The sequence below is a fragment of the Vidua chalybeata genome, chromosome Z (genome assembly GCF_026979565.1).
Source record: "Vidua chalybeata isolate OUT-0048 chromosome Z, bVidCha1 merged haplotype, whole genome shotgun sequence".
NCBI lineage: Eukaryota > Metazoa > Chordata > Aves > Passeriformes > Viduidae > Vidua > Vidua chalybeata.
Genome location: NC_071570.1, coordinates 68368224 through 68380263, shown reverse-complemented (window position 1 = coordinate 68380263; position 12040 = coordinate 68368224). Strand labels below are relative to the sequence as shown.

The 12040-nt window shown below is 35.9% G+C and overlaps 1 protein-coding gene across 1 annotated transcript in view; it reads left to right on the top strand.

The window, feature by feature from the left end:
- CHD1 (chromodomain helicase DNA binding protein 1) overlaps positions 1-9236 on the top strand; it is a 55217-nt gene extending 45981 nt beyond the window's left edge. The window contains exons 31-37 of the mRNA XM_053968949.1: positions 438-686; positions 1098-1238; positions 4002-4180; positions 5778-5874; positions 6092-6149; positions 7085-7295; positions 7494-9236. Of these exons, the coding sequence (XP_053824924.1) occupies positions 438-686; positions 1098-1238; positions 4002-4180; positions 5778-5874; positions 6092-6149; positions 7085-7295; positions 7494-7857 (1299 nt within the window). The 3' untranslated portion in view covers positions 7858-9236. The remainder of the gene's footprint in view (positions 1-437; positions 687-1097; positions 1239-4001; positions 4181-5777; positions 5875-6091; positions 6150-7084; positions 7296-7493) is intronic.
- The last annotated feature ends 2804 nt before the right edge of the window (positions 9237-12040 follow it).

Here is a 12040-nt window from a genome sequence, read left to right as displayed (position 1 = left end):
TACCTTCTCCTGTGAGTGTTTAATATGGGATTGGGACAAAGCTAATTAGATCAGAGGTCTTCTAACATTTCTCATCACTTGACTGTCTTTACTGATCAGGTCAGTTTTGCAAGACCATACCTCCTTTTAGATTTCAGTTCTTCAGTCTAACAGCCCTTAAAGGGACCAGATTCAAATTTCATTCCAAGTTAACTGGACGCAATTTCTCATGCCCACTGCCTCTACCAAATCAGTACTTGCTTTGTCACAGCAAGGAAGTGAGTGCATAGCTCTCATATTTCTTTACCAACTGCATTCAGTTCTGTTTGAGAGGTGATTTGATAATAGACATCCAGGAATAAAAAATTCACAGATAAAAAGTGTTTTAATCTGATAGTTGCGAAACTTGTATAGATAGGAACCCAGTTTGATGTGACATACATGCTTGCATATTGCAGGATGAGATTGTTTCAGTGAAACATCTGCATAAAAAATTTAAAGCAGAAAAAGAAAATGAAGAAAAGCCTGAGCCAGATACCGGTATGAAGAAGGAAGCTGAAGAAAAAAGAGAGACAAAAGAAAAGGAAAATAAGAGGGATTTGAAAAGAGAGAAAAAAGAAAAAGAGGATAAGAAAGAATTAAAAGAAAAGAGAGAAAACAAAGTAAAAGAATCCACACAGAAAGAAAAAGAAGTAAAGGAAGAGAAGGTAACTAGGTTTACTTATCTTACATAGCGCTGGAGAAGGCCACCAGGTTTATGTGAATTATTTTGAGATGAAAAAATGTTGTGGATCTGATCAGTTGTCATTTCATTAAAATATTTTATGTCATTTGAAGCTTTATTTTTACTACCTGAAACCACTAGGACAGGCATTTGAAATGGGGAAGTACATCTTCAATGATATAGCTCTTAATTGGACTGAATGTGTGCAAAAAATTCATTTTTTCCATTTTCCTTTTCCATTTCACAGAGAAAGTAAAATATACTGTCATTGAATGTCAGCATAGATTTTATTCTTATATATCGAAGAAAATGCAGTAGTTATGGGGCTTGTCATATGTTATAATTGCAGAACCAAAATAAAATGTACTTAAATATTTTTTTTTCTTGTTCTTAGGTGAATGAAATCAAATCCGAAAATAAGGAAAAAACTAAAAAAATTCCATTGCTGGATACTCCAGTTCATATTACTGCATCTAGTGAACCAGTTCCTATATCAGAAGAATCTGAAGAGCTAGATCAGAAAACTTTTAGTGTGGTAAGTCACATTTTAATAAATTAGTGTGTATACTTACTAGTCTAAATGAGGACAATACTGATGATATTCTTGATGCTGTTACTTGGCACAGTAACACAGGTGATTTCTTGCTAAGTCTTGGATCAGTTAATGTTACTGACAGTATACTAAAGTAATTTACTCTGTTCTAGGAGTTTTATTTTGGCTTTTTGCTGCATATATGCAAGATAATAAAAAAACTTATCCAATAGTTTGTAGGATTCATAGGTTGAGAATATAAACTCTAAAGATTTATCCTCAAGAATCACTTGTATATCCTGCTTCTTAAGAGCAGATGTGAATGAATGTTAATGGGAATTGATGGAGTTTTTGGCTTCACCATATAATATATGCTTTTCTTCTTTATAAGATAGCAAGAAAAACTAGGATTCAGCACTTCTATTCTGAAGTATTGCAAACTTTAGTTAGTACACACAGGAAGATACAATGCTAAAGCACTTAGAAATATCTTGCTGAGGCAATGTCTCTGACACCAAAAGAATTCTGTTTAATCACAGCTGCTTAAAAGAATAGAATTAACATTTGAGAAAAATTTATGTGCACAATTTAGATGAAGTTTTATAGGTTGGCTGAGGCCCATGGAAAAGTATCAGTGTTACTTTGAACAGCTGTGGTTGTTTTGTCATTGAGATTTCAACAGCTTTGTTTTTTGCCAGCCAGGTCTGTTGGGTGTATTGTGTGTGCTGGCTGTGAGAATGCTGGTAGGATTATTATGAGTATGGCAGTTCCTGTCCATGAGTCTAGTCTAAACAATCCAAGTAACTCACCTGTGATTTTCAGCATGGGCCTTGAGTGATTCAAGTGGATATGTCTGTGTGGCTAATGACAGAAAATAATTTGATTTCCATGTGCAGTTATGTTTCTGATCACTTCTCTATTTAAGAATTGCACTCTATAAGCTGTCTTTTTTAAAGCTACTTTAATCTGTAGTGAGTTTAATATGTAAACCAGAGGTTTAATTACTTAGTGGTGTGAGATGGCAATGGAACAGCTTCCCCAATTTTTTTGAGTTGTCCCTAGATGCCTGCCTGGTAATGGTGATATGCCATTTCATTCCATTCCTGGTATTTGTTTGATTTTTCTAGGTTTGGTAGCATGAAGGGAGGAAGGAGGTGATTGGTGTTTATCATTATGCCATGGTCAGGAGCAGTCTAATTAAACATACTTAACTGCACTTTCAAATGGAAATGTTGTTCAGGCTTAACTGACAGTGACCTTGATGATGAGGATATTCTGGTCATGGGTACCATGCTATTGGAGTTTGATGTATGATTAAGCAAGTGTCTGCAATTTAAACCATGCCAACTGCCGGCTGGATTTATCTGGATTTACTATTAAAACATTGGATTCAAAATATGAAAATTCAAGAATGAACAACCTTTATCTGTGGCTAGTCTAGGCAATCCCTGTGGCCATATCAATTGTTCAGTTCTGGGCCCCTCAGTTCAAAAAGGACATTTTGGTGCTGAAGCAAGTCCAGAGAAGGAGATGGAGCTGGGGAAGGGTCTAGAGCACAAGTCTCATGAGGAGTGGCTGAGGGAGCTGGCGTTTTTGAGCCCAAAGGAAGATAGGGGGAGACTTTACCACACCCTACAGCTGCCTGATAGCAGGTTGTAGCCAGGTGAGGATCAGATCTTTTCCCGGGGAAGCAGTGACAGGACAAGGAGAAATGGCCCCAAGTTGTTTCAGGGAAGGTTTATGTTGGATGTAAGGAAAGATTTCTTCAGTGAAAGAGTGGTTAAGCAGTGAACAGCCTGCTCAGGGAGGAGATATAGTCACTATGCCCAGAGTGTTCAAAAGAACAACTGGATGTGGGGCTTGATATAGTTCAGTTGGGATGGTGATGTTCAGTCAGAGGTTGGGTTTAATGATCTTGGAGGTTGTTTCCAACCTTCATGGAACTATCCAAACTAGCTTTCTTCTAGGTAGCATAACTTCTGCTAATATCTGCAAAGGACTGAGGTTTAAAAAATAATCAGAGAAGCAGTTTTGATCCTTTGTTGAAGGCCAAGTGTAATGGTTGCAGAAAGTATTTGTTTGAAATGTACTGAACACTCTCATATTTAGTTTTGACATTGAGTTTGTGTAGCTTTGTAGGTGTTAAGAAGGGTAAGTCTTACCTTACATGATTATGCTCAGAGTTGTAATTGCAAAACACAGTATGTCCTTTTCCTCAGAAATCCTATATATTAAATTAGTGCTTTCTCAAATCTTAGTGGTGTCCTACTCTTAAGGGGAAAGCATCACCCTAGATTCGTGGAAGCTTGCAAGGGAAAGGAACTTCAAAAGTGAGCAGGTCTGCAAGAGCTTAGAAGGTTTTATTAGTAAATTACACACTTGGAATGAAAATCAGTATATTAGTCCTTGACCTACCATATAAGCCCACAGCAGTGGGTTTTGAACAGAAAAAAAGTGGCCTCACAGCTGTCCGGCTGCTGGTGTTTGAGATATGCACATTAGCCCCTTCTACAGCTTGATATATTTTATACAATCTGATGCTTTCATCGAGAAATGAATTTTCAGTTGGATTGAAATTTTTCCAAAGGGAACATGTAAAACGTTTTTTCGACCTCTGGGGAAGTTTTGTGTTTCATTTGACTTCTAACAATACTGTCTTCACCTGTGGTTATATATCATAGTAAAAGGTGGGTCATGCTTTAGAAGAATTTTTTTTCTTTTGAATACATTCCTTTTTTTGATACTTTCCTTTTTTCCATTTTACAGTGTAAAGAAAGAATGAGACCTGTCAAGGCAGCATTGAAACAGCTCGATCGACCAGAGAAGGGTCTTTCTGAAAGAGAACAGCTGGAACATACTAGACAGTGTCTTATCAAAATTGGGGATCATATTACTGAATGTCTAAAGGAGTACACAAATCCTGAACAAATTAAACAGTGGAGAAAGTAAGTTTTTTTCTTGGGTTTTACTTGAAAAAGGGAAATCTACACTTGGTTACATTGAGAAGAGTAGGTTTTAGTTATTTCTCCTGTTTATTTTTCCCCCTTTCTTATATCTTTCTGCTGTTTTAAATAGGAGTCTATTAAAAGGTGATTTTACATTGTTCTGACCTGTAATGGATTGATTTTAAGCATTGATGCAGAGCCCTTTATTTTGTCCAGAGGGTGGAGACATCTCTCTGCTTAACACTGACAGCAAATGCTGGAGACTTGTCACTGTGTTTAGTCAAAACCACTCTTACGTTTAAAGATCTGTTTTTCAACTTCAGGTCATTTTGGTTTTTTAATAATTGGTGTTGAAAATACGCAGTTCTAAAATTGTGTTGAAAGTATGATTCCAAGTTGTAGAATTCTTTCTTTTCTTTTTAATGTACTCTAAAATGAAATTACTTATTATGTATTAACTATTACTTGATAACAAGTATTTATCATAATGTACTCAGATGCACTTCAGAAGTGAGGGAAGAGTTTGCATCTATATCAGGTGGCAGTATAAAAAGAATAAAGAAAAAATATTGGTCTTGTATTTCATTGATAAGTTCTTAATGCAATTTGACTTACTTTTGTTAGAATGTTCAGTTAATGTCTTTATGCTTGAAAATACATCCTGTGATTATATATATATATATATATATCAAATTCTTAAATGTTGCATTTTCTTGAAGAATTCTGTTAGTGTAATATGCTTCTGCTGATTTTACTTCCTTTACTTGAAAATAGTAAGGTGATCTGAGATTCCGAAAGAAGATCCATGTCTTAGGTTTTGGTAAATTGTTTATTATTTTAAGTGGAAACTTGTAATAGAGCTGTTATTCATAATAATGCCATGATACTATGTGTAGATAAATAAAATACTTGTTTCAGCTATATTTGGTAAGAAGTAGTGTAGTTTATATTAAGTTAGAATGGTCTCATTAGACACGCATTGACTGGTTGCCTACTTAAGCAAGCTTCTGGACAGAAATTATCATGTTTAAATAATCACGGGGAAGGAGCATACTGTTGCTTTGTGAACACTCCACACTTCAAATATTTTTGAACACTGTTATTCTGTAGACTTTTCTAAACATTCCACTTGCAAATTTCAATAAAAAATCAATATCTGTTAAAAAAACTTTACCTGTGATCATGGAAGAAAAAGCTAGGTACTTAATTTTTTTTTATTTACAGACTGGTAAATATTCAGAATTCAAACAAATACTTAGAAGAGATATATATAAACTGATAGCTATGTTTTTAATAATCATTTCACTAAAATTTAACAATTCTAATTAGTACTGCTGTCCATGCATTTCACACTCTGAAGTACTTACAATTAATGTTAAAAAGTAAAAAATTGTTAAAGGAATCAATCTTCCAAATATTTCATTTATAACTGCATAACATTTCTTGTGCAATTTGGCAGCACTGTGTAGATTATATAGCATTTCAGGTTTACTGAAGTGGTGTTCAAATAATTTCAAGTCAAATCCATGTTCTGCTACATAATATAGGGAAAAGAAATTTAAAGAAGAATTACAGCTTCTCTTTTCTTCTTCCTCAGAAATTTGTGGATTTTTGTCTCTAAGTTTACAGAATTTGATGCCAGAAAGCTGCACAAACTGTATAAACATGCAATCAAAAAACGTCAAGAGTCTCAGGTAATATTTTCACATCCTTTCAAAATACACAAATATATATTTTAATTATTATAACTTCTGTTAGCTATAGAGGATTATAAAGAACATGGAAATTCACTTCAAGTTAGTATTTGTGTTTGCAGTATAGTAGTCTCTTTTGATAGAATATTTTTCTAATGTATTCAAATGAACTTTGGGTTTTACCAATAACATTTACCAATGTACTTGTCTTTTTTAGCAACACAACGATCAGAATATTAGCAGTCATGTGAATACACATGTAATTAGAAATCCAGGTAAGAAACTTCTAATATATTGTGTTAAATACCTTAAGTATTCATGTTTATTTCATTTCACATGTCTTCTGGGTCTGTTTTCCACACGGTTATATACTACAATGATAGACTAATTCAAAAAGCTTCACTAATTTGCTGGTGAAATCCAGCAGAGTGCAGAGTGAAGTTGGTACTTACCAGGTTATTTGAGCGTCATTTAAAAAAAATAATTTTTGTGTTAAATTTTGGAGAGGGTAAGAGGTCTACTTAAAACCTGTAAACTTCTTGGAAATTCTGAGACTGTTTGTAGCTGTTGCAGTGTCACTATGATGAAAGAAAGCAGTTTATTAGTCAGTCACAGTCTGACAGGGGCTCAGTCGTTAGTTACAGAGGCTGTCTTTTATCGTTGTGAATAACACTGATTTTATTTCCCCACAAGTTCTCATACCTGCTTTTATGTATGTAGTGCTTTATTTAATCTTGTGTTACTAAACTTCCAATTATATTGTCATGGACTTAAAATCAACAATCATGAATTTTAGGAATACCACTGAAATTCTTCTGCTAGCAAGGTATTTCTTTAAAACTGTTACTCATACTAAGTCTGTCTCTTCTTAGAAAGGAAGTTGCTGGCATTCTATCTAAAATTGCTCTACTGAAGGTACTCTCTACTCACTGCCCATTTGGACACTCAGCTTCATAGACTGAATGGAGAGGTTGAGAAGTTCACTTTCCAAGTCCTATGCATCTACATTCTAGCTTGCTTTCCACTTAAATCTGAGATTTTCTTCTGTTCACTGGCATTACTGCATTTGGTTTTCAGCTATTTAGATCTTGTTTCTTTAAAATGATACCCATTTCATACTGGTTTACAGCTGACAGGTAGAAGTTCTGTTTAAATTAGGTGAAGCAAAAATGTTATGGTATTTCCTTTTAACCTCTGCTTTATTAAACAGATGTGGAAAGACTGAAGGAGAATACAAACCATGATGATAGTAGCAGGGACAGCTATTCCTCTGATAGACATGTGTCACAATACCATGATCATCATAAGGACAGACATCAGGGAGATGCTTACAAGAAAAATGACTCCAGGAAAAGGCCCTATTCAGCCTTCAGCAATGGAAAAGAACACAGAGACTGGGATCACTACAAACAAGACAGCAGGTGAGTTTCTTGAGCAATTTTTAAATCTGGTCAGAATTCTCTTTGTGTTTTCGTAGTTAGGCTTGTAGGAAGCACCAAACAATCTGAGTAACGCAAAATTGCAACAATGATCTTTCTCATGCTGTCCTGTCAATTTTACATAATTGTAGCTCTTGATGTGTCACCAGTAACTAATACAAATAAGTTCTTACTTTTTAGATACTACAGTGATAGTAAACATAGGAAGTTAGATGACTACAGGAGCAGAGACCACAGGTCAGGCCTGGAAGGGAGTCTAAAAGACAGCCGGGTTCATTTGGATCACCGTTCCCATTCAGACCACAGGATACATTCAGATCACCGTTCCTCTTCCGAGTACAGCCATCATAAATCTCCCAGAGATTATAGGTACCACTCAGACTGGCAAATGGACCACAGAGCTTCAGGTAGTGGCCCAAGGTCACCACTGGATCAGAGGTCTCCTTATGGCTCAAGATCTCCCCTAGGTCACAGATCTCCATTTGAACATTCATCAGATCACAAAAGTACACCTGAACATACATGGAGTAGCCGGAAAACATAACAAAGACTGATATTTTCTGGACCTTCTTTTAGCCATATACAGTAAATTAACACAGTAATTGCCTTACATGACTTGAAAGATACAGAAGGGATATTCTATCAGTAGCAGTATTGTTACGTCTTTCCAGGATGCAAGGTCTACTATCCCAACAGAAGAAAAATATTTTTGTATTTAAAGTTTATGCTGCACTGTGCTGCAAATGCTGTGGCACTTTTTTTTAAGAAATGGAAGATGTTTACTTTTACAGGGACCTCAACACTGCCCATTTCAGACTGGATCTTAGTATAACACTCTTCATGTCAAAGTGGTTTGAGGCTGATAATGTTTTAAGTTATGTTTGTAAATGAACTTTTAAACACTGACCTGTGCTCATATTTCAGGAGGGAATGGGGAGAATATTTTTTTTTCTTAGTAAAGAACTCTCAAGGACTTTGTTCACTTTCCAAAGCTACTTGTTTACATTGTACACTGCGACCACTTTGCCGCTTTTCATCACAAGCTTGAATATTTAAATTCTGTACGTATAACTGTAAAATATCCAGGATTTCTCCTGTTTGTGATCAGTTACAATGCCTTTTTACAAAACAAAACAAAACTACACCACGAAAAAAAAAAAAAAAAAAAAAAAAAAAAAAAAAAAAAAAAAAAAAAAGCAATGGCTGTAAATTGTTGTAAATTTATTAAATGAGCTTTTTGCCCTTCAGGCTTTTTTTGACTGTTCCTTTCCCCACCAACTCAGGACTTCTTGTCACAGTTATGAAACTCAGTGTATGTACATGTTTCAATAAAAGATTCTGATGGAGTCACTGTTCAGAATGTAAAAATGGGGAAAGGGAACTTGATTGCATTTAGTGCTCCCTTTTTTGATACTTTAGATACATGTTTTGGTTTGTGATTTTGGGGATTTTTTGGGGTTTTTTTTGTTTGTTTTTGTTGGTTTTGGTTTTTTGTTGTTGGCTGGTGGGGTTTGGTTTTTTGTTTTTGTTTTTGGGTTTTTTTTGGTGGGGTTTTCTTTGGGTTTTTTTGTTGGTTTTTTTGGGGGGGGGTCTTTTTTCTGTATTAAGCTGTCAGTGTTGTGATTGTTTGTAATGAAACGGTAAGAAATATCTAGCTAAACTGTGCTCTGGAAAGCTTTTCAGGTGCATTGGTTTTAAAGGAGGTTTGTCAAATACCTGAACAGTTCAGTATCCAAATCAATCAAAATTAATTGTAAATTCATATATTCCCTCTTCGACATGGGCAATAATGTCAAATGTGCTATGCAGGTAGTTAATATTTTAGAAGATTTGAATTGTTACTTTATTGACAGAATTGTTACAATGCACACTGATTGTACATAGATAACTTCTATCTGACAAATTAAATTTAAACTAAAAGGACATGTGGGTCTTGTAGTTTTCTGCTGTGTTTTTCTATACTGTATTACTTTTCCCCAGGTTTACCTTAAAAACATTTAAAGTACTGAATTTTAATCCTGGTGATAAATAGAGAAGGTACCTAGCCTGACATCAGGTGGCAGGAGCTGCATCTGCTGCTGCAGTTTTTCTCTGCTCCTGCAGTATGGAGTATTTTTTCCAGTTAAGCAGGTTTATGTGGAAGCATTTCCATAGAACCACAATTTGTCCACAGAGTATGTCTAAGGGTCTTACTATAGGCACAGTTGCTGCACATTAAGTAGTTGTTGCTCATTTAGTATAGGCTGGGACTTGGTTAATTAATGCTGCTTCGTTTCTTAACTTCTCATCTTGACAGGAGCTGAGGGGTTTGAGTGGTTCTGCTTTCAAGCTTGATTGTTGAATAGTGTTTAGGCAGCAGAGTCGGATAAGGTTGTTCATGTGTACCATGCACATTCCACTTCCAAGGGTGGAAACCTAGAAGTCGGAGCATCTCCAGCCACAGACACAATTCTTCCTGGTTGGGAAGCACACAGTTGCATTCTAGAGCATAGACAGGACATCCCCATGGAGCCTGGTTCTCCATCAGTGTGGCTATGATATATTTTCACCAAAGGTACCTCAGGTCTCTGAAATACTTGATGGCTTTGATGATGTCTATCTTTGGGAATTAGTCTCCTTATGCTTTGTAACTTTAACTTTTACTCAGTCATATTTACAAATACACAGATCACATTTGGAATAGTTTAATTTTTTCCCTCTGGTTTCCATTATGTTGTAAGTATTTGAAGTTTGATGATGGAAATTATCTTCATTGGTGGTGATGCCTGTTATGCTGTATCTTACTTTTCAATCCCATATTATCTGCAAATGATCCATTTATCATTCAGTCTAAATGTAGGTTTGATCCTTCTTTTGCTCATTTTTAATGAAAAGTTCTTCAAGGAGTGTGTCCAGTTCTGAAGCATCCATCAGATACTAACGTTGCCTATCTGTCAAAGATTTTGGGAAGTAATAATTCTGAGGACTGCAAGAGAAGTCCTCATGTGGCTACTGATAAAGGCTTAGGCGTTTCGTCTACCATGCATGGAAGTCTAAGACTTCCATCCTAATCCTGTTACGTATTTCTAGTCTACCATTCCCAGTACTACCCAAAAAGAGTAGACTGTTACGTATGAAAAAGCAGATTAAAAACTGTACTACCGCTCTTAAAGTTTTAGGGACAGAGAAATGCATATTCTGGTTGCTGTTAGTTGTCAAGGGTGATGATGTGATCATCATTGACCTGATCACAGTTGTTTTCCCCTGTTTTCCCCCCATCAATGTTTTCACCCATTTAGATCCTCCATGCATGTGACATAGTGTCTGAGCAGCATTCAGACAGTTGCTAGTTTCTGAGAGTTTTTCATCACAATCAAAAGGACTTGCAAAGGACTTGGGCTTCGGCAGCACTCACTGAAAGATTGGCAGTTCCTGTGGTGTTAACATGACACTCCTATGAAAGGAGTGTGCCCTGACCTCCCTTTGAGACACTGACTCCCTCAGATAAGTATCTTTGATGCCCTTTTGAAGCTTGATTGGCTTGTTTTGTCCCTCTGTGATAGTTTGTCATACACAGACATACCTTGTCAGTTTTACAGCCCTAATTGTAGGTAAGTGGAGCTGCAGAGCTCCACTTACCATATGAAATCCCAGGGAAGTACTCTGGTAGCCAAGCAGTTTTAAGGAACTGTTTCTATCTCCAGTGTTACGCCTAGTGTGTTCAGTACAATAGCTCTTTTTGGTAGGAAATTATCTCACCATTACTTAGGAATTACACAGAAATCATTGTAGACAATTTCTTGTTTCTGTAAAAGAGTAGTAAATAGTGTTAAAATAGTAATACCTGGTATGAGTTATCCATTTGTATCAAACAAGGTTTGTTTTACTGCACTCTGTTGGGACAGGTGTGTGCTGGCACTTTATGTCTTCATTCTTCCAACAAACTAGTGTGGCTGCACCTGAAATGTTCAGAAGTTTTGTTCTTAAAATTTTATGCTGAATCTTTTACTTGTAAAAGCAGTAGCTAAGGAATACAGTTGTGTGAGGTGCTGATACGAGCAGAATGAAGAGAAAGTTCATGGAATTAGTTGTTTGTTTCTTTTTTCCTCTCTATTCCATTTACTTATCTTAAAGATACAAGTGGAGAACACCTGAGTAATGGTAAGTACCTTCTGGTCCACCTATCCTTAAACTCCCATGGCGTATTTGGATATGGCCAACACAAAACCAGTCTTTATAGCATGTATTTTCCAGGCCCATAGCCCTACCAATTTATTGGTAATTATTTTATTTTTTGTATTTTTAAAGTTTTTAACAAGTGAAAAATTTGGCATAAAAGATGAAATGTAGTGATTGTTAATTTGCATAAAGATGTAAAAATTGCTGTTGTCCCGATTAAAATAACTATTTCTGAACCTTGCATGACAAAATAATTCTGATTTTTAAATTATTTTTAGCATCTTCATAAACCCATTCAAAAACTACTCTTAAGATTGAGGCATTACCACAGTTGATCCTATGTTTGCGCTAACAAAAATAAGGGCTTTGTTGGAAGGCTGACAGTCTCAGCTGTGTGTAGGATGCTTGAGGGGGAGAGGTGAGTGCATGTTTCTTGTATGCCAGAGAGGTGACTGTGAAGGAAATGGTGCTCCACAGTGCTGCAAGTCCCTTTGATGCCTGCTATGCAAACCTGAAGTGTCAAAACCCAGCCTGGTACTGAGTGCACCTATTTTTATACCCCAAATTCC